General features: G+C 39.0%; 9 protein-coding genes across 9 annotated transcripts; 4 read left to right on the top strand and 5 right to left on the bottom strand.

Moving 5' to 3' along the window:
• Positions 1-2,526: 2,526 nt before the first annotated feature.
• On the top strand, positions 2,527-4,398 carry BATDEDRAFT_23286 (uncharacterized protein; the record flags this gene model as incomplete). The annotated part of the gene is made up of 5 exons (XM_006677185.1): positions 2,527-2,618; positions 2,709-2,852; positions 2,953-3,119; positions 3,196-3,698; positions 3,787-4,398. 5 exons carry the CDS (start codon positions 2,527-2,529, stop codon positions 4,396-4,398), a joined length of 1,518 nt encoding a protein of 505 aa, XP_006677248.1.
• Positions 4,399-4,906: 508 nt separating this feature from the next.
• On the bottom strand, positions 4,907-6,440 carry BATDEDRAFT_18937 (uncharacterized protein; the record flags this gene model as incomplete). The annotated part of the gene is made up of 4 exons (XM_006677127.1): positions 4,907-5,391; positions 5,563-5,825; positions 5,903-6,287; positions 6,362-6,440. The coding sequence occupies 4 exons, from the start codon at positions 6,435-6,437 to the stop codon at positions 4,907-4,909; spliced, it is 1,209 nt and encodes a 402-aa protein (XP_006677190.1).
• A 408-nt stretch (positions 6,441-6,848) lies between these two features.
• Positions 6,849-8,034, bottom strand: BATDEDRAFT_86762 (uncharacterized protein; the record flags this gene model as incomplete). Its single annotated transcript, XM_006677444.1, has 5 exons — positions 6,849-6,965; positions 7,034-7,239; positions 7,325-7,495; positions 7,581-7,692; positions 7,858-8,034. 5 exons carry the CDS (start codon positions 8,032-8,034, stop codon positions 6,873-6,875), a joined length of 759 nt encoding a protein of 252 aa, XP_006677507.1. The 3' UTR covers positions 6,849-6,872.
• An 882-nt stretch (positions 8,035-8,916) lies between these two features.
• On the top strand, positions 8,917-11,102 carry BATDEDRAFT_23283 (proteasome regulatory particle lid subunit RPN3; the record flags this gene model as incomplete). Its single annotated transcript, XM_006677184.1, has 11 exons — positions 8,917-9,046; positions 9,105-9,145; positions 9,229-9,369; positions 9,454-9,590; positions 9,667-9,721; positions 9,794-9,929; positions 10,008-10,114; positions 10,215-10,553; positions 10,622-10,684; positions 10,769-10,861; positions 10,965-11,102. The coding sequence occupies 11 exons, from the start codon at positions 8,917-8,919 to the stop codon at positions 11,100-11,102; spliced, it is 1,380 nt and encodes a 459-aa protein (XP_006677247.1).
• A 1,047-nt stretch (positions 11,103-12,149) lies between these two features.
• BATDEDRAFT_10205 (uncharacterized protein) lies at positions 12,150-13,778 on the bottom strand (the record flags this gene model as incomplete). Its single annotated transcript, XM_006677093.1, has 8 exons — positions 12,150-12,173; positions 12,263-12,402; positions 12,492-12,729; positions 12,815-12,934; positions 13,032-13,131; positions 13,206-13,272; positions 13,365-13,462; positions 13,543-13,778. The coding sequence occupies 8 exons, from the start codon at positions 13,776-13,778 to the stop codon at positions 12,150-12,152; spliced, it is 1,023 nt and encodes a 340-aa protein (XP_006677156.1).
• A 179-nt stretch (positions 13,779-13,957) lies between these two features.
• Positions 13,958-14,723, bottom strand: BATDEDRAFT_23281 (uncharacterized protein; the record flags this gene model as incomplete). Its single annotated transcript, XM_006677183.1, has 4 exons — positions 13,958-14,248; positions 14,321-14,399; positions 14,499-14,567; positions 14,677-14,723. The coding sequence occupies 4 exons, from the start codon at positions 14,721-14,723 to the stop codon at positions 13,958-13,960; spliced, it is 486 nt and encodes a 161-aa protein (XP_006677246.1).
• A 158-nt stretch (positions 14,724-14,881) lies between these two features.
• BATDEDRAFT_23280 (uncharacterized protein) lies at positions 14,882-16,064 on the top strand (the record flags this gene model as incomplete). Its single annotated transcript, XM_006677182.1, has 9 exons — positions 14,882-14,950; positions 15,094-15,149; positions 15,249-15,318; positions 15,402-15,411; positions 15,494-15,538; positions 15,616-15,635; positions 15,719-15,772; positions 15,848-15,904; positions 15,993-16,064. The coding sequence occupies 9 exons, from the start codon at positions 14,882-14,884 to the stop codon at positions 16,062-16,064; spliced, it is 453 nt and encodes a 150-aa protein (XP_006677245.1).
• A 2,723-nt stretch (positions 16,065-18,787) lies between these two features.
• On the top strand, positions 18,788-19,663 carry BATDEDRAFT_23279 (uncharacterized protein; the record flags this gene model as incomplete). The annotated part of the gene is made up of 1 exon (XM_006677181.1): positions 18,788-19,663. One exon carries the CDS (start codon positions 18,788-18,790, stop codon positions 19,661-19,663), a length of 876 nt encoding a protein of 291 aa, XP_006677244.1.
• Positions 19,664-21,806: 2,143 nt separating this feature from the next.
• On the bottom strand, positions 21,807-22,877 carry BATDEDRAFT_10195 (uncharacterized protein; the record flags this gene model as incomplete). The annotated part of the gene is made up of 1 exon (XM_006677092.1): positions 21,807-22,877. One exon carries the CDS (start codon positions 22,875-22,877, stop codon positions 21,807-21,809), a length of 1,071 nt encoding a protein of 356 aa, XP_006677155.1.
• Between the last annotated feature and the right edge of the window lie 1,314 nt (positions 22,878-24,191).

Genomic DNA, 24,191 nt, shown 5'->3' with positions numbered 1-24,191 from the left:
GACAGGAGGAACCTGACTAAATTTCAAATGTGTGGTCGACTTTGCCGCGGGAGTTGTGTGCGGGTTCTGCAGTTTAGATGTAACAGGTTTCTCTTGTAACGTAGAGGATATGCTTACAGTTGCAAGTGATGTTTCAACAATTGGCTCTACTTCTGGTGTATGCAGTCTTGTTGTTAATGGTTTAGAGGTCTGTGGTGCTGGTGCAGTGCTCTGAATAGTGTCCTCGTTTGTTGGTGATCGTTTCTCAATCACTGGAAGGGTTATGCTCAAGGACAGTGTAGGCTGGTCAATGATTGATTCGACAGGAGCAGTGATTGATTCTACAGAAACAGTGATTGATTCTACAGAAACAGTTGTTGATTCATGAGTTGTAATCAATGATGTCGAGGATTGCTCATATCCCAGAGGAGACGACAGTGATGGTTGATCATCATGAGAGTGTGGTAAAGTGGCTGTCAACTGTCCCGACGAACCAGCCTCAACTCCTGTTGATCTTGGCACAGACATGGCAGTACTTTCAACCACAGTATGAGACTGACCAGTATTGATAACATCAGTAGCAGCAATGAAAATGCTGATGGATGTTTGCGCAGGTGCCGCTGTTGCTAGTGGCAGCATTGGCAGTCCAGCTGATATCAGTTGCAATATGAACATGACTACCATGACTGATACAATATGAGCCAAAAAGTATGGCTTGTGCTTTAGTAGAAGTTTCCGTCTTCGTCTGGATCTTTTTAGAATATCCAACAATGCAGGTTGTAGTAAGTAGTGTTCCATCGCTGTATTAGAAATACAACACAATAGCTTGTAACAAGTGTTTTGCAAAGTCAAGTGTCGAAAGAAAATTCAACCTTATACGGTCAGTGTAAACTAAGCAAGTGCCGCCCTTTGCAATTGCTTTGCCATCTTAAGCCAGCTAGTCGGGTAACCATATGAAGGGCTACTGAGTCAAGGTCACTGTTGATGCTCCGTTATCTAGTGGCTGTCCTGCATTGTTTTACCGCTATATTCTAAACTAGTCCATCTGTGTCTTGCTTTGGAATCTCAACATGTTATGCTTTCCCATCACACATTCCCAGTTCTCTCAACCGTCCATCGTATAATGTATCCAATTAAGCTATGAGTTTAAACTGATTATCCCTTTCTTTTTTTGGCATAGCCATGTATCGCAATCCACTGAGCTTGACTGATGTTGTCATTTGTTGTATCCTGAACTATCAGTTACGCTCGCGCTCCAATTCAAGAGAACAATTGCACATCCAAGAAAACAAACATTTCCTTGCCAATCACTATTGTAACGATCGGGTTGGATGAAAAGAGATTTGGTGATTAAACAAGTATGCGTTGATTGAAACTAATGCAAGTGCTGCTTTGAACATTCGTTTGTTTTTTATTTTACGTGAATACAGCTGTGATTCTCTGCCAAGATTGACTAGACTCGTCCATCCTTTTGTAATTCATAGTCCTAATCAGCTCTAACCCTAACCCTTGAAACTACAGGCTATACATCAACTATCCCCACTAAAGCTTATTCACCCTGATGCAAATTGGCTAATTCAGGTTTATTGCTTATCTGATCTATTTACAAAATGGCAATGTCAGTTTATAATGCTTGGCCAATGATATGTAGATTGAAACAATTCATCAATAGGAGGTTTTTGGCTTGAATCGAAACCCCCAACTCGTCAACTCAATTTTAATTATGCAAAAAGATGGGTTTTTACATGCCCCAGTACCTATGCATTGCCAAGCCCTAGCTTATTACTGCAATAACAAGGTACCGAGCCATTCAGCCTGCTTTAAATTGCTTTGATAAAATGACTTTTGCTCATCCATTGGGCGGATTAGCTAGCCCAATCTTTCTATGATAGTTTCAAGGTTTCCTCTGTCCCAGACCCTATGCTGATTTATCCGCTAATCTAATTACAGAATGTTACCAATCGTATTCATGTAAAATGGAACATTCAAGCATCAATGATAAACGGTCAGTTTCATGAAGTAATAGTTTCTACCACATTTACTGGGTAATCTTGAGTCATACAAGCCCTTTTTGAAGCTTGCCAATCTCTACTCATTCTTTACAAAAAATGAAGCGACTCTTCACATCGCATCCCTGTTCCAATATATACCACACCCTTGACATTGTTTCAAGGCTTGTCAAACGGTCATCTTATTCCATCCCACAATGCAATTTTAAACAGGTTTACCAGCCATTCAACATATGTCGCGTGAACTGGAGTTGCATATTGTTCATGTTTGAATTGCAGAAAATACCTCGAGTATGATAAAGAATGGCTTTGCATCGAGCAATTCAAATGCTAAACAAGAACTTGAAGCTTTTATAAAAATCAATTTCTAATAGCAACACATCTGTAATGATTGTGTATTTCAAAACAATCATTACAAGAACAATACAAAAAATGTTTCATTTTACGTGAATACGACTGCAAATCCAAGTTCCATTTTGCGTGAATACATTTATGAAACCTAGTTTTTCACCTTGTTCAAGCTTGATTCATTTCGCAAATGTCAGTGATAGAACAGACTACAGGCAACAATAACTGTGTGGTAAATGCTTCATGTGCTTGTGTTGGCGATAAAATATACTCGTTTGGAGGGTATGTTCCAACTCCTATTGGAAAGAGTATCGTCTTATAAAACCTGCTGTTGTTGAAATGGCTTTCTAACTTTACCATTTCATGGTCTAGGTTTCATTTTGTGTCGGATGTAGTTTATAACGACCTTCATGTACTCAATCTAGCGGACAATGTTTGGAAGAACATCAACCATATTCGAGGTGTTTGGCCAGTAAAACGCACAGACCATACCATGACAAGATGGGGCGACGACAGGTGCAGAGTTTTGGTTATTCAGTCATCCTTACAATATTGAGTGTCATATGCTATTTTCATGTTGACACTGACATGATCAATGTGAATTCATGGTTACAAGACTGGTTATATTTGGTGGCTCGGATACAAACGAAAACTTTTTAAACGATGTGTTTGTGCTCAGTCTTTCGCAACTGACATGGGAAAAGCTAGTTTGTAGTGGAGATATTCCTACTGGCCGTACAAAGCATTCTGCAGTGATTCATGAGAACAAGCTTATTATTTCTGGTAAGCTATTTCACTGTCGAGTCAACGCTATTGGTTTTTCACCATCAATGGTTTTAAGCATTACATTGTTTTACAGGTGGATGCCAGCGAAAAGATGAGGATATTTCCAATCAGGTTAATATACTCGATCTCAACTCAAAAACTTGGGATGCTCCTCGCAACTTTATTCATCGTCATGCACACAACTCTTGGGTCTATCAGGACCGTCTCTATATTTATGGTGGTTTTGATGACAACATGGACCGAGTAAAATGCTTGAGCTTCATGGACTTGTTAACCGGATCTCGCGCCATCATCTCCATTGACAGTCCTAATGCACCTTGCCACATGGAGCAGCAGCATGTGCAGTGTTTTGGAAAGTTTGTTGTTGTGGTTGGAGTACCAGTGCATTGGCGCGGAGCAGATGACGTGTCGCAGATGCAAGCCAGTGGTGTATGGGCCTTGGATTTGGATGCATTGCGATGGCAACGCTTGAGCAATGGTCACATACTGCAACCCTTTGTTTGGCATTATCATGCTATTGATCCAGTCAAGCCAATGATATATTTACTCGGCGAGAATCCTGCCAATGATGAAGATGTAGGTTAGATTGTCAATACTGTCAGATTAGTGTTGCTAGCGCTAACAATCTGCTGTCGATTGCTACCGATGCACATGCTCAATGTAGGGATTCATGTCAAATATACTGATCATCAACCTAGAATACTATGGCATATCATCGAAATTAGATAGCACCATGTCAGCCGAGTTTGGACAACTACTGCAGCAAACCCATTTGGCTGATTTTAGAATCATATCATCGACCTCGCCTGGTTTACCAGAAGTACCTGTGCACCGTCTTATTCTCATGACTCGATGGCCATATTTTTTAAATTTAGTCTCATCGGGTATGTCGGAAACCACTACAGAAACCCTTTCGCTCAAGGATACCATTGACAGCATTCGCCTGTTTGTCACGTATCTTTACACTGATACACTTCAAATGGCTACATCTCGCACTTATGCTGATGTTATGTCCATGGCAAACCGATACTGCCTTCCACGATTGCAACGCCTGTGTAGCGCCAAACTCATGATTGCAGAGCCAGACACAGATGTTGTGTGGGTGTATCTCTGTGCCATGCGGTGTGAAGAAAGTGTATTATGCCAACGGACATTGGAGTTCATATTGGAGCATTTTGGAATGGTAAGCAAGACAAAAGCATTCAGAGGATTATCAGGCAGCGATGTGGATGATCTGTGGAATTCTCTACCAGACTCTGCTCGCCTAATATACTGAAACAAGATCTCACCATACAACGCTTTTATTCGCAGTCCATTCACAATAAACACCCACCATAATCTATACACGGCTCTAAACCCATCCAACTGATTACTTTCAAAATGAATATCAAACATTTATTTCTAGTCGTTACACCAACAAATCAGGGCATAAACAGTACCAATGCTCAGGTTTTGTTTGAATAAGTTTTTCATCAAGCACCAATAAAGAAAGTCTCACCTCGAAAGGGAATCTCGCTTTATCAATGATCTTGTGAATTAGCATGATTGAAAACATCATTGCATTGGTAGTGTATAACCCATCAATTGGGTACTTGCACTGACTGAATGGACCAAGCACTGCGCTAAAAAGAATACAATCACTCTACAGTAATGATTCCTAGAGGGCAGAACCGATACCATACATACCAGCGACCACAGAAACCAAATTACAACAAAAAAATTATCGATAAAAAATTATAAATGCACTAAAAGCCTGAGGACACTTTATTAGAGTTCAAGTGGAATTAGATGGTTGCACTCACAAGTGCATCTGCCAATGCATCGATGCTTTTTTCATCTGCCTGATTGGTATCATCAAGATTAAATCCAAGCAGTTTGGTCAAGAGTTGTGCACCATTGTCACACGAGCCAAGAAATATGGCATCTCGCCTTATTTTCTGGACATCGCCTACAAAATCAAACCCACGTGTCTTTTGTCTTGAATCTCCACACATGTCCTTGTTCACTAGTAATCTAGGTACAAGTGGACCCACTTGATTCACCAAACCAGCAAACGGCTGAACTTGCAATGAAGTGCCCATCACAATGAGCGCGTCGCAGCGTTGAAAGTCATCAACCAGAAGATCATAAAACCTGCGTGGAAGCGACTCACCAAAAAATACAATATCTGGTTTAATAAGCCCACCGCATTCACAACGAGGAATAGGTGTATTGATCAAAGCAGATTTAAACTCTTGAATAGTATAAGTTTTTCCACATGCATCAATGTCTTCATCTGGTAGTTCTAGATGTTGTGATAAAGTGTTTGTGTCACATTGAGGTTCTAATTCAGACGGTTGGGTATTCTGCTCTGCTTGATCTGTGTTGCTCTTTTCATCATCGGACGAAGGGTCTGACACGCTGCTAGAGAATACGCTGGGCAAGCCACTTTTGATTCCACCAACGCATCGTGCAAGATGAAACGATCCATGAGCCTCAACAAGAAAGTCATCGTCCACTCCAACCATCCTTTCTAGCATATCGATATTCTGAGTGTAATTGCGAAGAAGCATACAATTATCTGCCAATTTTTTGATAAAGTGGTGTGTTGGAGTTGGGTTGTAGTTGCCTGGAAAAAGCTCACGAGCCAAAGTGTAAAACGCTTGTGGTTTTTGCCGAAAGTATGCAATGTCGAATATGGCTTCTGGATAGGGGAGTTTATAACTATACACAGGGTAAAAAATAAAGACAATGAATGGTTTGGCTTCATATTGTGGGTTCGCCATAGAAATAGAATTTACCTGGCCAGATTATCGTATAGTCCAGTGTTTGGAGTACGAAAATCAGGTATACCGGCACTAGTAGAAATTCCCGCGCCTGTCATGACAATCACCTTGCTGCACTCATTCTCTTTCAGGTATTCAACAAAACTTTCTATGCTGCTGTCTTTGAGAATACACAATTTTGGATTAGCGATTTTTTCCTCGAGTGGAGTCAGAGTCTTGCGTTCTGTTGGAGGAGGTCGAGATTTCTTGGTAGTCGGTGGAGTAAAGTTGGATGTTTGATGGTAAGCAGATTTGTCGGTTTCAGGTGTTGTTGGAATACTTTCTGGCAAGTTCGGTTTAGGACTGGACAAAAGGTTTGCGGACCCATCTGGCACAACCTGAGCTACAAGTGGACAATGAGCTTGAAATCCAATGTTAGATTGTCAAGTCGTTGTTTATGAGTAAAAGACGGCAAACATACGGCAAATGACTTACTGGACAAGGGAACTGTTTGTATTTGTTCATCATTCTCAAAAGCGTCGTTGGCATCTAAAAAATCACTGCTAGACATGGCTAATCCAATGTTGTCAAAAACTGCAAGTTGATAAATTCAAGATCAGCCGCATTCACGCAAAATGAAACTTTTCTGTACTTGCCGTGCCATCATTATTTTGCTTTGAAATAGTCTGATGTTCAGTTCTATTACAAATTGGCTTAAGCCAACACTCAATCCATCAATAAACAATATTTATCATGTAATACAAACCATATGTTGGGCTGAAATAAACACTTTGAATCTCCCTTTGGCATCCAACATAGTCATACATTGTATGATCATCAGGTTTAAACTTGGATTCATCCATTGTAATCCAGATGGTTTTAGACTTGGAAGCGTTCTGGTTCAACAATGATTTCATCAGTTTTTTATGTCAATCACTCAATGTTTGGTTTGTAAGAGTTGGAGTTGATTATAAAAAAACAGTTGTTGGCATTCAAGAACTCGAGTTTATTCGGCTACAGATTTAAAATAATCTTTGGATTTGGTGGGGTTAGGAATCATTGTTTTTTCACCCTTTTTCCATCCAGCAGGGCAGACCTCCTATGATAGTTTAATAGGCATTAGATCTACATCAAAACATTGCAAATAGTTTAATTGTATGTGCTTACGCCGTGTTCGTCAACAAACTGCAAGGCTTCAACCAAACGTAATGTTTCATCAATGTTGCGGCCAACACCAGTGTCGTTGATGGTGATCTGACGCACAGTGCCCTTGGGATCAATAATAAATGTACCACGAAGGGATAATCCAATATCGGCACCACTGTCAGCCAACACACCATAATTGTGGGATATGTTTTTGGTGATGTCGCCAACTATAAGCAGTTGATGTGAATACAAGAGAATGAGTATATAGATCTATTTCAAGTGATTCTCAAGGTGTTTATCCAGTCATCTTACCGAGTGGAATATCGAGATCGCCAAGTCCTCCAAGTTTGCGAGGCTGCTCAATCCAAGCCAAATGAGAGTACACAGAGTCGACCGACACGCCAACCACCTCAGTATTCAGCTTACGAAACTCTTCAGCAGCCTTACTGTAACTGATGATTTCAGTAGGACAAACAAAAGTGACTGCAATGAAATTTGTCAGCTAGCTCAACTAGCTCAACCGATTCCATTTCATGATCTAGAGATTACTGAACAAAGCTTTACTTACAGTCCAAAGGGTAAAAGAACAAGACAAGCCATTTGCCAAGAAAGTCTTCTGAAGACAATTTTTTAAATTCCTTGCCAACAACAGCAGTGGCAGACCAAGCAGGAGCAGGTTTCTATACCGCCCAAACAATAAAATCGTCAGTCAATAACAACACTGTATTGTCAAGGTATTAAAGGATCTATAAATACAAGCTGCCAGAATTGACAGTAAATACAGCCAGCCAATCTTCAAAACCCAAACATATCAACTAGTAAATTATTGCACAATAAACAGTTACCTGGACTCTAGCAAATGTATGATTTGACTTGCTAGATGAGCTAAACACGGCATGAGTAGCGGCACAAGAAATGCCAGATCGAATGGGATAAGGCATTGATGTAGCAAGCATGCTAGCAGTCTTGGTAGAAATTGCAGGGAGTTGAATGGCACGCTTGACAGCAGTGAATGAAAGCATGGTTGATGATTGTCGAGTAAAGTTGGATTTGATCAACTCGGTTGATTTTCATTCCAACTTCACATCTGGCTCGATCGAGTAAACCGAAAACAGAGATGATTGTACGAGTGTATCGAGCTGTTCTAAACGCATTGATACGAGTGCGATTAGCTTGCCAACACTCTGCAGTCAGATCCAAAAAGTGAATGATCACACGTGACTAACCCCTGGGCCATTCCGACTTTTCAAGTCATCGCCAGTTGATAAAATTACAGTCAAAGATGGGTGGATCGCAAGCTGTGAAGAACACCAAGCAGACTGCTGAAAAGTCTGATGTAATTGCTAGCGTGAAAGAGCCTACTTTAGAGGAGAAACTTGCTACTGAGAATGCTGCTTTTCTTTCTGGTGCGTTTATTGTATATCTGGTTGATGGATACTCATGCCATATGGTTCCTGCTCGTTGATATCAGAGTTGTCAATTACAGTATCTGGCCTGTTTGTTGCTTGACTTGATGACTGGCTTTTAGTTCAAAGTGAAAGGAGGGTTGAACCCATTTGAAGATATCAACATTAATCTACCATGGAATGTTGTTTGTCGTTCTTGTCAAGTCCTGTCAGTAGCAAATGCTGGTTTATTGTTGACTGAGTGTGTTTATACATGATGTTGAGTTGTCGGATTTAAATGTCCATCGTTGACTAGTTCAAACCTGCAGTTTTATACTGTCCAGAATACTGCTCATTGAAACGCGCCATAATCTGTCCTATGAATCCTGTTGATCTTGAAGATTCTACTTGTATCCACATGTGCTGTGGTCTATCTCATTGAATCTTCTGCTAACCATATTTAATCCGATACGGATCATGATTTTTCATCATTGAATTACAGATGTCAGGCAAGCAATAATGCTAGTTGAGAGGGGTGTATCTTCCGAATCTCGATTCATTACTCGTGCACTGCGCGGTACATCTTCTATTCGTCCTCGTCTTACCAGCGAGCTGCTGCTCAAGGCAGTTCAGGAAAACTTGGCTCAAGGTACTTTTTTTGTCAAGACAACTATAGATACGTGACTAATGTGTTTGTCCTTTTTTAGACCACCAAGTTCGCAAAATCCTTGTCGATGCACTTGAATCTGTAAGTTGTATCTTTATATTTCTAGTTTTCTAATTTGACAGTGGTCAATCTATGCAACTAAATGTGACTTTCTGTGAATATAGACTCAGAAGTCTGCCAAGGCCGATATGGACATTGACACCCCAGGCGCAAAACTTCCTGCCAAGACCTCTGTGCCAGAATCGGGAATTTTCCTCGGTCTTTTAGTTGCTGTTTATTTCCACGACCAAAAACTGTACTCCAAGGTTCATCATATTGCATCATGTAGATATACAATAACATAGCCATTTAGAATACCTATTCTGAAACTATGATTTTGTGATAAATAGGGTACTTCACTTACTGGTCAGTTGACAAGCATGGTGCAATCACTGAATCTCCGTACTTTGGATCCAATTTCTGGTCGTCTCTATTTCTACTATGCACGCTTTTACGAGATTGCTGGAAAGGTTGAAGAGATTCGTCCGTATGTATTTGCTTTGGTTTATTTCTACAGTCAAAATACGGTTTAATCTTTAAATATTGCATTTGTAACGTTCTAGTATTCTTCTTGCTGCTCACCGCACGGCATCACTCCGTCAAGATGACGAGACTCAGGTAACCAGGAAATACTACGCTTTAAATATGCTAGAAACCAGCAGCTAATGTTTGTGTTGGATATATTTGTAGGCTACCACTCTTAATGTTCTCTTGAGACATTATTTGAGCTTAAATCTTGTTGATCAAGCCGATAAACTTGTATCCAAGGCATCTTTTCCCGAGACCGTCGGTAACAATCAGGCTGCTCGGTACACCTACTATCTTGGTAAGGATTCACCTGGTATTTGAATAATATGGCTTGTTTATTACAAATTTAATTGTAAATTTTGAATTGAAATCGCAGGCCGTATTCGGGCCATTCAGTTGGACTATTCCGAGTCACACCGTCATCTTCTTCAAGCAATCCGAAAGGGTCCACAAACTAATGCCACTGCTGGGTTTCAGCAGACTGTAAGTTTTATTGGGCTTGAAACTTGATACTAATATTTCAAATCAAATCATGCACTGCAGTTTAATAACATTGCTTTTTGTGGTCTATCAATGTGTCCAGGTTACCAAACTATCTATTATCGTGCAGCTATTAATGGGAGAAATTCCCGAGCGTGCACTGTTTAGAGAAGTCAAGTTGCGCAAGGCACTTGTTCCATATCTGCAGATTACTCAAGCCGTGCGAATCGGAGATCTTTCCAAGTTTCAAGAGACTCTCTCTACTTATGGCAACGTGTTTCGTGCCGACAAGAACCTAACACTTATCCTTCGTTTGCGTCACAATGTTATCAAGGCTGGAGTGCGTCGTATTTCGCTTGCTTATTCACGTATCTCGCTGCGTGATATATGTCTAAAACTTCAGCTGGATAGTGAGGAAGATGCCGAGTATATTGTTGCCAAGGTGAGGACATTGTACTGCTTGATTTTTTAAAGTGTATTGTAAACCGTCACTTACTGGTATCCATCTAGTCGATCCGCGATGGAGTAATTGATGCCACCATTGATCATGAAAAGGGATTTATGAAGTCTAATGTAAGTTACTATTGAGTGTATTTGAATGACATGTATCTGTAGTTGATTGTGATGACAGCTCATGCTAACTATCTTTAAAAATAGGAAAATGTGGATCTGTATTCGACAAATGAGCCTCAGCATGCATTCCACCAGCGCATTAGCTTTTGTCTTGGCCTGCACAACGAATCCGTCATGGTAAATATGCTTGCTTGATTAGAATGGTCTTGTTCAATGTGTATCCTATTCCATCAATACAGAATGAATTTTAAATTTCTATTGATGATACTACTCAATCAAGGCGCTTCGTTTCCCCCATGATGCCCATCTCAAGGATCTTGAAGAGGCAAATGCACTTTTAGCTGAAGAACGGAAGCTTGCTCAAGATATTGTCGAAGGAGAGCTGGATGATCATGAGGGAGATATGGCTGATTTCTAAAAATTGGATATTTCTTGAATGGATTATTGCGAACTAAATAAAATAGGGTTGTTGAATGCTTAACCGTTGGACCTCTACTCGTACTATTACACACTGATGCCACAGTAGTATACAACGACTACTGTATACTACGATGTTGATTATATATTTATGTCTAGATTGGATAGTGGTAGTGGAGACTGTCATGAGTCTAGCAATAAACAGCACATACATTTCTTGAAAAGTCATCGAGACACGCCATTACAACGTAGCTAGTAATATATACCATTAAAAGTGAAATATATAGTTTGTGAAAACAAGTGAATCAACTGCGTAGGCATAAATGTTGTGATTGATGATGATTGGAGTATGGTGGTTAATGAATCTAACAAAACACCATTAGCAATAGGAAGTTATGCATTGGGTGGTTAGTTATGCAGTTCAGATAAACTACGCGACATGATAAACGTATTACACTCGTCTAATGATGGAGTGTATCGGATTGACCCACAAATGTTGTTTTGAAAACAATCATGCAATCATTGCACTGAGTAAACTGATGAATGCACTTGTATTGTAGAGACAATGTGGTGTTCAGACTGAGAATTGTCATGCAGGATCGACTAATAAACCTGTTAGTATTGACCCAACTACATGGAACATCAGCACAATCAATTCTTGATGAATTCTACAAACCTAAGATGAATGGATAATCATGGATTTAACATTTCCACTCACGAATCCATCCAGTGTGAACATAGTGTTGCAATAAAGTCAAAATACCAGCATGGAATCCTCAATATCTATCATTTGAATCAATACCCAAATCTCAGACCACAACGCATTTACAAATGAATGATGGTCAAGGAACGTCGAAAACATTGTTTCTGAAAATGAGATACCAAACTTGCATAAACAAAAACAAGATTTCAGCTCAGTCAAATTACACATTGCTATATATGTCCTACAGTTCAAATCTCAAATGAAGTGAATGCTAAATAATGGTATTTATTACAGCCAAAACCCAACACGTTTAAAAATATGCACTGAAAGTCATCGAGTATCCGTTTACATTGATGGAATCCAAAAAGCCTGTAAAATAGATAGCAGTCCAAGTCATGCAAAACAAATCAGATCTATTCACAAACTAAATAAAACCCCACTAAACCATTGAAACTTACTAGATTTGTGTCGGCACTTGCAAACATGAGATGTTTTGGATTAAATGCAACAACTTTTGGTGGCTCGTGATGCCATTCCAAGGCATGAATATGGTTTCCAGTTTCGACTTCCCAATAGTGTATTTTTCCATCTTGTGATCCTATCGAGTCAAATCACGGTAATATAAATTAATAAAAGGTTTTCACGTTGAATCAGATCTATGCAGCATCCTGACTATACAAATAGTACCTCCGATTACAAACTCCGCATCTGGTGTGAAGCATGCTTCAAATGCCATGCCCATCTGATTCATATGACCCGTAAGTCGGTGCTTAATTCCTCCATTGAATGCATCAACAATGTACATGACATTAGATGTGGTTGAGATGAGAATCAATTTTCCATCATTTGAAAATGACATGTGTGTCCATTCTGCAGCAAAATCTAAAGTAATTGGATCTTTTATGGGAAAAGTAGCAAATGGTCCCTACATAACAATACCAATACAGATGAGCAAAATAGACCAGTCCTATACATAACAGGCGGATTAGCATAACGCGAATCAAAAATACCTTGTTGTATTCTTTGATATCGTAAAGGAGAATTTTACAGGAACCAAGTCCAACTGCAAAGATGAATCCACCTTGATCAAATGCCAAGCACGGTTGACCTCCGTCAGTGTGCATGAGTCCCTGTAATAGTTGAGCAGGTGGAATGTCCATTGATTAGCTGATGACCATCAGTCTCGACAATGCAGCAAACGCTGCGTATTACACATCAAAGTGTTACCTGGCAGTTTGGAGATCGTAAATCCCAGAACCGGACCGTGTCATCGAGACTTGCAGAAAGAACACTATCATCTTGTGGCGACATGACAAGCGACACGACACTACAAAATGATGAGTTGGATGGATTTGTATGCTATGGATCTATGCCTAAAAGGCTTTACAACATCAATCCTACCGCTTTTTGTGCCCTTTGTAATAGCGAAGGTATTTATTATCATGCAGTGACATGTACCTCAGTGCGTCTAATAACTCCAATCATACAAGGTGAACAGTCAATACTTGGTCAGGATAGTTGATGTTGAAAGATCCAATAGTGATGCCGTCTACGACTCACCGTCTTCTTTTGTAGAAGCATAAATAATATTGGTTGATCGATGAGTGAATCGAGCCAAGGCACATCCGTACTTTTTACTGTATATACAATTACGGCTCCTATTGAAATACTCGAAACATTAATCCGAGTAGCGAATGGATTGTCGACATGATAAAGTCATCCAAGAAACAGTATTTACTTTCCACTGCGCACATCATATATCCGAATTGATTCATCCTCGGAAGCAGTAACACAGCTGTATCCATCAGCATCAAAGTCAATAGATGTGATATGGCGAGAGTTGTCTTTGAAGACTTTGGCAACCTGGAATTGACCAAGAAGTTCTCGACTGAGAGGAATTGGACTGGTGGCAGAGAGATGAGGATGGCTGGAGGATTGCAGAGTGTCCGTGTCTTTATTCCTGTTATTGTCCATATCCTTGAGACTACGGACATGTTTTTGGCTAGACGATGATCCGTACATTTATTATTTGTGCTTGAAGAGTTTCCAAGTCCAACAATTTATGGATACTCGAATCTGTCGATTTGCTCGTCATTTTTATTTGAAGTTGACCATCATTTATTTCAAGTCTCAATCTACTCGACTCAACCCAATCATGTCAATATTCTGGCTGATATCCACTGCATTTCGCTATCATCAGGACTCCTGCCTTGACTTTTGCAATCAAATGGATGAATCATTCCATCCGATTTTGCATAGTAACAATACCCTTTATCTTTTGTCATGATTGGCAAAACTAGTTTTTCGTTTGGATCATTGCTTAATTGTGGATGTCCTGGAATGAATCCATTTACTCGCTCCGAGTAAAACCGACGATCTTGGCTAGTGCAATATGTCCAATCCTGTGTGGCATAGACTAATCCATCTGCAAACGTGTATTGAGTCTGAACAATACGACAGTTATTCATCAAGTTCAATTGTGATGATGCATTTGAGATCACAGTCAATGTTCTTACATTGGACGCAACACCGTATGTCCAGGTTGCACTCAGCTTTCCACCATTACAAAAATAAATGGTTCCTGATCCATGAAACCTACACAATGGGTTTGTAGTCGATATAATTCATAGCAAGTAGCAAACTGTTTTTTCAGCTTGAGAAATATGATGTTGCAGTTTAATCGAGTATACATACTGGCCATCTTTGAATTGTCCAGCGTAGACATTGCCATCTGGAAAAGTGTACATTCCATCTCCTTCGATCCTATTATATTTTAGTAAAATGCAATTCGTAATCGAGTTATTTCAGTCGCGACTAGACTGATGGAATCGATGGACAAACACTGGTGGATGCAAGACAATTGTCACACTACCTGTCATTTACTATTTGTGCATCAAACGGAGATCCGTTGAATGTCATTTCAATGTTTTCTGATGAGAATTTGGTTTAAAACCACCAAATCAGCCAACTGCCAACCTAAAGCTAATATTCTCAATGTCAATCACGTGATGAGTGATTAAATTTCACTTTTACGAGTTTAACAATCCAACGCATCGAATCTGCGTGACTGGATTATCATGATCAAGGCAGTACTTATATTCAATAATCAAGGCAAGCCCAGACTAATGAACTGGTATCAACAGATGGTGTGTGGTTTGATTATTCTTGAATGCCATTGATTCACACGGACCACTGCAACACCAATTGGCCTGTACATATCTTTGCATCCATCTAGAATATCGATGAATGCACTTGGATGACCAACTTTAATTTGAAAAAATGATTATAGGATATTGGTCGACAGCAATGTCTTCTCAAAGAAGTTCATAGACTAGTACACAAGCGGTAAGATTTATTAGGATTTGAATCATAGATTGCATTGTAAAATGTCATGTCTTGGATCTTGTTGATTAGATTGACTGGTTTGCAAACATTATGTATTAGTCCAAACACTGTATGCAACTTTCTAAGCGGTGGTGCGTTGCTAGGCGAGGATGTTCTCATTATATACAGGGTAAGCTTATCGTTGCTAGATGGATCCCTATTTTTAAATATAAATAGCTTGTATTCATTCAGCACTTTGTATTTTTGATGTAGCATTATGCAAGTATGTGTATTTTTCCAACGAGATGACGGCTGGTGCTTTTATTTTCATTGCTGATAGTTGTGATATGAAACAATCTCTGTAGCACTTTATTTTGTATTTGTTGCAGATGCATCAGAGAGCGAACTAGGTAAACTCGTTTGTCAAGTGTTGTAAAACCGAGTTTCCTGGCAGGTTTTTATTAACAGATATGAATTATTTTTGTAGGAATTTTGGATTTGATTCAGGTACACTATCTATTACATTCAAGTATGTCTGGACATTATGCAAGCACATTCAAATGACAGTGCATCTATTCTTGATTGTGTAGGTGTTTGTTGAAGCTTTGGATAGAACGTTTGTCAATGTGTGCGAATTGGATCTGGTAAGCTATATTGGGTTGTATTGAAAACTTTGATGACTTTTCAATTTTGTGATACTAACTGATATGACCGATTAGATTTTTAGACCAGAGGATGTATCCCAGATTCTTGGTGAAGTCATATCAGGTGGATTGGTAAATATCTGACTTGATAAAGTTTGTTTTCACGAGAATATTTAAACATTCTCCAGTATTTTAAACTTGTTGAAAATATGATTGTTAGGTGCTGGAAACCAATATTCAAGAAATCATGTCGACAACACATACACGCAAGTCGTCTGCAACGCATCGATAGTTTCAATCAATATTAATATTGGAATTTTCAAATATTCTAGCGATAATACTAAATGGAATGATTGCTAAATGGGCCATGTGACAATATTATTCCGAGTTTGCGCTTGTAATGGTTTATCGAGACAATTGTGTGGTCAACCTGTACAGATACATTGGAGCATAACTATATATTTTACTCTTACTATAAAGTACTGCGTGCATACAGTAACATCTATTAAACTATTACCACGTGTTGAATCTTGTCAGCAAACTCGCATATTTGAATGACATGAATAGTATATAATGAACACCGTGTAGTATCGTTTGGTTTGAACAGGAACTCACTTTAAACAGTCATGTGTGGTGATTGACTTGAACTCCTTTCATACACATTTTAAACCTGTTGCTTGAAATGGCATTTTTGGGTTTAAAGCAGTTTTGATGTTGAGCAAGCGATTCATCAATCTTGACTGAATTAAATCCTTGTTGGATGCTCGTCGAAAATGATTTGATTGGGATCACATACCCAAGATTGGTCGGAATGGCTTATTTAGACTAATTTTTAATATTAGCCTTTGCATTAATACAACTGGACATGTGCCATATATATGCTAGTGCAAAGATGAGACACGGAGTTATTCTCATATTGGTTCTAGTCGACAATCCTGAATTGATCCTTACACTCAGTACTGTCCATGAATGTAGATAGGCTAATGTATTGTTGTCCAATGTGTAAACAATGCATATTTTGGTTACGTTCAAGTCAGACCGCACTAACCTGATTGAATGCATGTCAGATTTGTTGATGCATTACTTGGAAACGATCTAAACTTGATCGCTTCATTATGTCAAGATGGCTCGAATAAAATTTGAGGCAAACATCAAAACGTTGATTCATGTATTGGCAACACAATGGTTTTGATGATAACGATGACTGTCATGCAAGTGAATAATTCTTGCACTAAACATCTGAGAATTCAGCATATAATGAAATTGGGCAAGTGTAGAGAATGTAGAGTTTATTGAGACAGATGCATATGCCGCTTTGGGCATTCAGCTTTTATTCCATGTTCCATTTGTGAATACAATAAACAGAGCATTCAATTCCTTTTCTACAAATTAAACATTATGGTATTGGCGATTGGCATGGAAATAGTTACTACACTCCTGAAATATGCAAGATTTGTAGGGAGAATGCATGAAGATCATAAACCACTGTATGATGAGCTAGTAAAAGAAATGCAAACATTGCAATAAAACTAGTTGTTGGCCTCTGCAATATTCTGTGTTGATTTCTCTGATTGCAGTAATGTATCCAGTAATCAGATAGTGTCAGATTATTGCCTTGATTATGGATAGTTATCATCACACCTACAATCCATTATTACAGCATACACTGTCACTGTATACCAAATACTTGACTGATTGTTCAGTTGGTCATACTTTGTGAACAGCATCCATTTGTGCAGTGTTTAAATTGATCCCATTTGTGATTTGTTGGTCAATTTGTATATAAATCAGGTTATCCAATGACTCGCTATCACGCAGATTCAAATATAGTCTATTCACATATTGACAACTATTCGACAGTTGGTTGTTCTTGGTGTATATCCAGGTTGAACTACCAATAATGGTTATTTCAAAGTCACCCAATATCCTGCCAATTGCGATTGTGATTGTATTCCACATCCAATTCTAGACTGTAATCACAATCACAATTGCCGTGCTTGATCAAATGATATTTTGCATTGATCATGATATCATACATCACAATACTGCCAGATCATTGCACACAAGTCATGACCAATACAAATGCATTACTGCTGACATTGATCGACACCATAAACGCAGTCAGGCAGCACAACAAATCACCAGCATTCCATTGACCGTGTTGCAGTACAATTGACCAATATTACTGACTGAACTCAGACCACAGCTGCAAGTATTCATGTAGTAATAAACTGACATTGCCGTTGATATCCAATTGATTGACTAGTCGATCATCATCAATTGCATCAGTGATTGGTATATGCAGCTGATATACAACGAGTTGTTCGAGTGATGGAATGAGTGTATCAATCCAGAATACGAGTCAACCATGACATATGATCATAATGTGTGGTTGATACAACTATATAGTAGCACACAATATACAATGTCAACACAACAGTTGCAAGTCATTGATCATCAATGTGACATTGTGATTGCAACATGAACTACATTGTATTGATTCAATTGATTGATTGAATTACTGAGTAATATGCAGTGATGATTGATTGTGTCGAGTTGAATGCAAAATATCACTAAACCACGACATGTTTGAATCATGCCAACCACAACACATATTGAAAAACACGGAACATCACAGCACATATTGATGACCAGCTAATAATTGGATGTCAGCTCAGTTACATATAATTTTACTTGGCATGTGCTTATTTTATTATATTGTGGCACACTAACCCTTTTTAGGGTATAAACGGATGAGAACCTACATAATTAACTATACGATGCTTGAACACATATGTGACGGCTTAACCAAGATTGAGGATCACCATATAAAGGGATATCCCTCCAAAGTTTGACAATAACAAATCAACAACCCTGACAATAAAGCCAAGTCCTTAGGACGGTCAGTCAAGAAGCACGCTTTTAATACTATCCATCCAACAACAGATATAAATACAATCCACAACCGAGCTGTCATATAAAACCATCTATAACTTGCTCAGCCAAACCAATACAATGAAATTCTCGATCGCTGTATTGTCATCAGTTTTGGTCGCTTGCTCGGTTACTACAGCCAATCCAACTCTTCCCAGTTCGACTATAGATGCTGAATTTAGCACCTCGACAGTTATTCCCAGTGAAACTACAAATGCTGAATCTAGCACTTTGACAGCCATTCCCAGTGCGACTACAAGTACTGAATCTAGCCCTTTGTCAATTCCTAATGTAAACGGTATAGGGCTACATGGTCTTACTTCACTTCCAGACAAAATCAAGGACCTGCTCAAAAAATACACAAAACTAAAGCAGGATTGTCCTAAACAAAAAAAAGTATGTGACTTGATAGAATCTCAATTTTTCGAGCATAAGAAACTGGTAAAGAAACTGGAAAACAAGGTTACCGATTTGAAACTTGAACTGGAAAATGAGGATTCAAGTCATGATCACAATAATGAAATGGAAAAGTATATGCTTGATCTCGAGGGCCAATATTTCCTATATTTAGATTTTGAAAAAGAGGATGAAAAGTGCAAAGCTGAGAGTACTCGTCTTGAAGGTCAGCTGAAGGTCATTAAAATACAGCTCGTGAAGCTCGTTTTCGGAGGGCCTTGCAATGTTGGATTACTTGAAAAGCAGTTTTTGCTTATCCTCTCACATTCTACCGTTGGTGGTTACCTCGAAACATTATGTGAAGGACAATCATCAGGATGCAAAAAGGGTTTTGGCCAAACAGCTAATACACAACGAAAACAACGAAAACGTCGAGAATCACAACTATCACCAGAGACACCGTATGGATCTGGTTCCACTAAACAAAGAGATTTTTCCAAATCTATGGATAAGCTTGGATCACTTGCAGAGCTATCCGAAGATGATGAATCATCCGATTGATTTGAATGCTAATCTGGACTGGTCTCGACCGATTCAATTGTCATTCTACAACTGCATGTATGATTTAGCTTACAATAAAATTTGATTTTCATGGATGAATGTTGATCATTGTACTGTTTTAGTTGGTGTATTTGTGTTTGACATTGATCGACAATCATTAATATTATCAGCACATTCACACATTATACAGTCAAAAATAAGACCCAATCACGGTACTCAACCAGATCCTGTTTAGTGTTTGCAGTCTCTGCAGTGGTGACTGGACCAAACTCATGATTGTTGAAAACATGGCAAGATCACCGCATCAATCAACCAGTGCCGTTTACTCGACCACCCAATGCATCCATGACAAATGTGAGATGTTCTCGATTAATCCAGACAGTGCATCTGCGTCTGATGCAACTCGACTGGTATATGTAGTTGGATCTGTGGGCATGCGATTGATCAACAGCGATTTGTCAGTGTACACGCAGACCAACAGTTTGTGTGGTATCAGTCTGGACCAAACCACTCTCACATTACAAGAGATATACACTAGCAATGTCTCATAGGATTTGATTCTTGGGTCGTTTATTCAACATTCAGAGTAGTTTCACATATAGTGTTATACAGAACCCAACGTAATTAAATGTGGCAAGGACACCAAGACTCATGTACATGTATATTAGTGCCAGGTTTATAATAATCCACACATTATGATCATATGTCATGGTTGACTCGTATTCTGGATTGATGCACTCATTTCATTCCACTCCATTGCATCACTCGAACACAAACATTGTATGACTTGTTGATTGCTAATACCAATATTGATCGAATACACACTACATGACACATGTCAGGTTAGCGTATACATTCCACTATATAGCACATCATGTTGCTGATACCACGCATTGTGATTCAACAGTCAATCTGTATTCGAGTTCAACTACAATTGTTCGTGTTAATCATAATATACACGACCAATTGTAGTCGAGTTGATCCGACTGAATAGAGTCCGAGTCATCATGTTCATATCAAACCATTGCAAACCATGACAAGTCTATTGCACAACTTCACTCGTGTTGATTACAACATGCTATTCATAAATGTATCATATTGTCCTGTAATGACTGTAAATGATTGTACATGGTTGTTTGAAACCAGTAACTCCGTTGATTGATATCCACAATATGATCCAGTAGTCGTCCAGATTGTGTGTTGTATTTGGTGTGTTGGGTGATGATATCAACCTGTAGTCAAGGTTTGACTATCTGAACATGTCGGTGACTTTTTACCCACTGTGTGCAACTCGATGTCCAATATCGAGTCATGTCATTGGTCAATTGATTGGTTCAATTCATCAGTGGGTTTGCTGGATTCATGTGGTGTGCAGCACTTTCAAGAGTATGTTGAATCTGTTGCAGTATTGTAACTTTGTAAACGGATCAACATACTAACCTGACCATGATTGTGGTGGTTATTGCAGTCGAGTCGTAAAGCTTATTCTGGCAATCATTGATGGTTTCAACAATCATTTGGACAATCGTTTGGATGTCAGGTTACGGTATCCTGATTGACAACTCGACTCGGATACAACTTATTTGGACAATTACTGATCAATGAATTGATCAATGAACTAGCAATCAATCAACACATTGACAGATTTGTCATTCCAAATGGAAACAACGACAATCCAGTTGTAATCCATATTGAGCCTTGAATTCAAACAGTCATGAATCAAATCATTAATAAACTACAAAAACAGTCCAATATGCCAACTCGCATTTATCCACAACTCGATATGTGATGTTCAAATGTCTAATATTCAGACTGTGCTGATTGCAATTGTGGTTGTAATTGTGGTTGTGTGTAAATATCAATCCAATACTCGATTCAATACTTGATTCAATTTGAGCATGTACAGTTTTGTAGTAATCCATTTGATCACATTGACAGAATCAAGCAATGATCTGATTCAACAACACCGAATGATGCATCCATATCACTTGTATCAATCAATTGTACACAATCAGTCAATATAATCAACAGTCACTGTCATGATTGACATGATTGATTCAATTTATTCAATTCATTTAATTCATTTAATTGCATAGATCCGACTGGCATTGCAATTCATTGTTGTAAAATCACAACCTCACAATCACCAATCACTATACGCCCGCTCATATAGTTTTTTGTTGTATGCTGCTGTGATTTGAGTTCGGTCACTTGTCAATTCATCTCGATAGTGTTTGGCTTTAGTTGGTGATTGAACACCTTGAATATACTGCGTGGCATCATTCCACAGTTCAGGCAGTATGGGTGTCTTGTCAAGACTCGAGTTGTACCATTGTGGTTGTTGTGGAGCCACATGCGCAGTCGAAACAATCCGACATGCTGGATTCACTACAAAAAATGTCAGAATCTTGCAGTGTCCTGGTTGAGTTGGATCTGCAAGTTCAAATGATTGTTCTTTGTGTTGGTATCGATTGGGATAAACTACACACCGACCATTTGGTAATTCAAGCGATCCTATATACTGATTGCGTCGTGATTCTCGATTAATAATGCCGTACACATCTTTCCAATACATATCAGATGCTACTTGATAAAAACGATCAACAGCCTCGCGGTAATCGAGTTTGGGTGTGGTGATATTTTTCACGTCGTAGTAATACAGTCCAGTTGCAACAATCGATTCGTTAGCTGAACCTTCAATGTGCCAGTTTCCCTCGTCGTATTTAGGTTTGGATGGTGTCAGTTGAATGTTGGTGAGTTTTACAATGACTTGCAGATTACGACCACGCAGTGATATTGGCTTTGCTGATTCACGATTGGGTTCAAAATGTTCCGGAAGTATTGGTACATACACGGGACGAATGACTCGAGTGTCTGATTCCATACCACCATAGTCTGACTGGCTTGGTGATTCATATCCATTTATGCCATTACGAAGATCAATATATTTGAACATTGGATCCATCGTTCTGAACAGACTTTCAAACATTGAGACAAAACATTTGAATATTTTGGCAATGCATTTGTACATGTCTCGATGCCATATCGGATTCAGATTGTTGATGTATGAGTTGATGGTCACACTGCCATCCTGTTCGACACGGAATTCACTCGGAAGCCATTGAAACCTGCATGATATAAACTTGGAATCGCCTTCAATGATGGGCGTATCTGAAACAAGCTGAGTCGATAGTAATATATCGCATGGTACCATTGTGGTGTATTTGAGTCGTATACTCAGTGGTACAATCATCGTTTGTCCATATACAACACTGTACATTGATGCATCAATCAGATTGTGCACCATTTGACCAGTGTTGTGATTTGATCCATGTTCAAGATCCGATACATTTGTCATCAATCGCGTATATACATTATCAGGTATGCCATTGTCCAGTATATACGTCAGTTCAACAGGTCCTGGGACAATTGTGCCAAATCCATCACTGCCACTACAAACAAGCTGCTCGACAAAAACCCCGAGTTGTTCCAATGCAAGATTAAATGTTGATGGTGATATATTCTGACCGAGTGAGTCAGCCTTCCATTGCTCCACAATATGCTGGTTTGTGATATCGATCCACCACATGGGTTTGCAAAGTATACATTGCAGATACTGGATATACCGCATCTCGACAAGTGTGCGTACCTCCCCATGTACATATCCGGCCATTCCAAAACTCATATCAATTTTGGCGTTGTCCTTGTATGGCTGAATGCTCGAACTAGCAGTCTGAACCCGATGCTGGAAATACGTTCCAATGGTCTGAGCAGCAGCCCTTTTGTTCATGTAGTGAGTAGTATCCGATTTTACAATGACCATTAAACTTTCAAATATCATGCCTTGATCCAACTCGGTACGTATTGAACTGTCGGGATGATTGTCGGCAAAATCAGCAAATGCTTTGAGTAGTTTTACAATACTAGTGTTACTACCATTATAGTCACACAAATCTACATCTGTACGCGAAATAATAGTGTTGAGTTGCTGCATAATTCCATAATCTTGAAACACCTTGATCATCTCGGCCTTGTTTGTAGATTTCTGAATCATGTTGTTGACATTATTAAACAGGTACAAAGAGTCACACATACGAAGATTGCACATCGATATCGTCAATTGCTCAAAAACCAACGATCGTACAAGCGATACAGGAAAGTCGCGCATTTGGGATGCAACTGATCCCGCCATGCTGATTATGCGTGTTTTTAGTCCAGAGTCGTTGCTGTATCTGATATACAAGTCGTTCAACGTTTGAATCAAACCCGACCTTATAAACTCGGCTGAAATCACTTCACAATTTACATAGTTGCAAAAATTATGGATAATTTCAATACTTTGATCAATCACTTCTTGATCGACACTCCTGTATTCATGTCATGTCATATCAATCCAACCATGTCAAATTTACCAATTGTGATGACTGAACACACATTCATGCATAGCACCACATACCTGAGCATATTGACTATTGCTGGAATGATGCCACATTCCACTGCTTTTACTGGGTCATGACGATGAATATTC

Source organism: Batrachochytrium dendrobatidis (genome assembly GCF_000203795.2).
Source record: "Batrachochytrium dendrobatidis JAM81 unplaced genomic scaffold BATDEscaffold_3, whole genome shotgun sequence".
NCBI lineage: Eukaryota > Fungi > Chytridiomycota > Chytridiomycetes > Rhizophydiales > Batrachochytrium > Batrachochytrium dendrobatidis.
The sequence above is the reverse complement of the archived record's forward strand: the minus strand, read 5'-3'. Positions and strand labels throughout refer to the sequence as shown.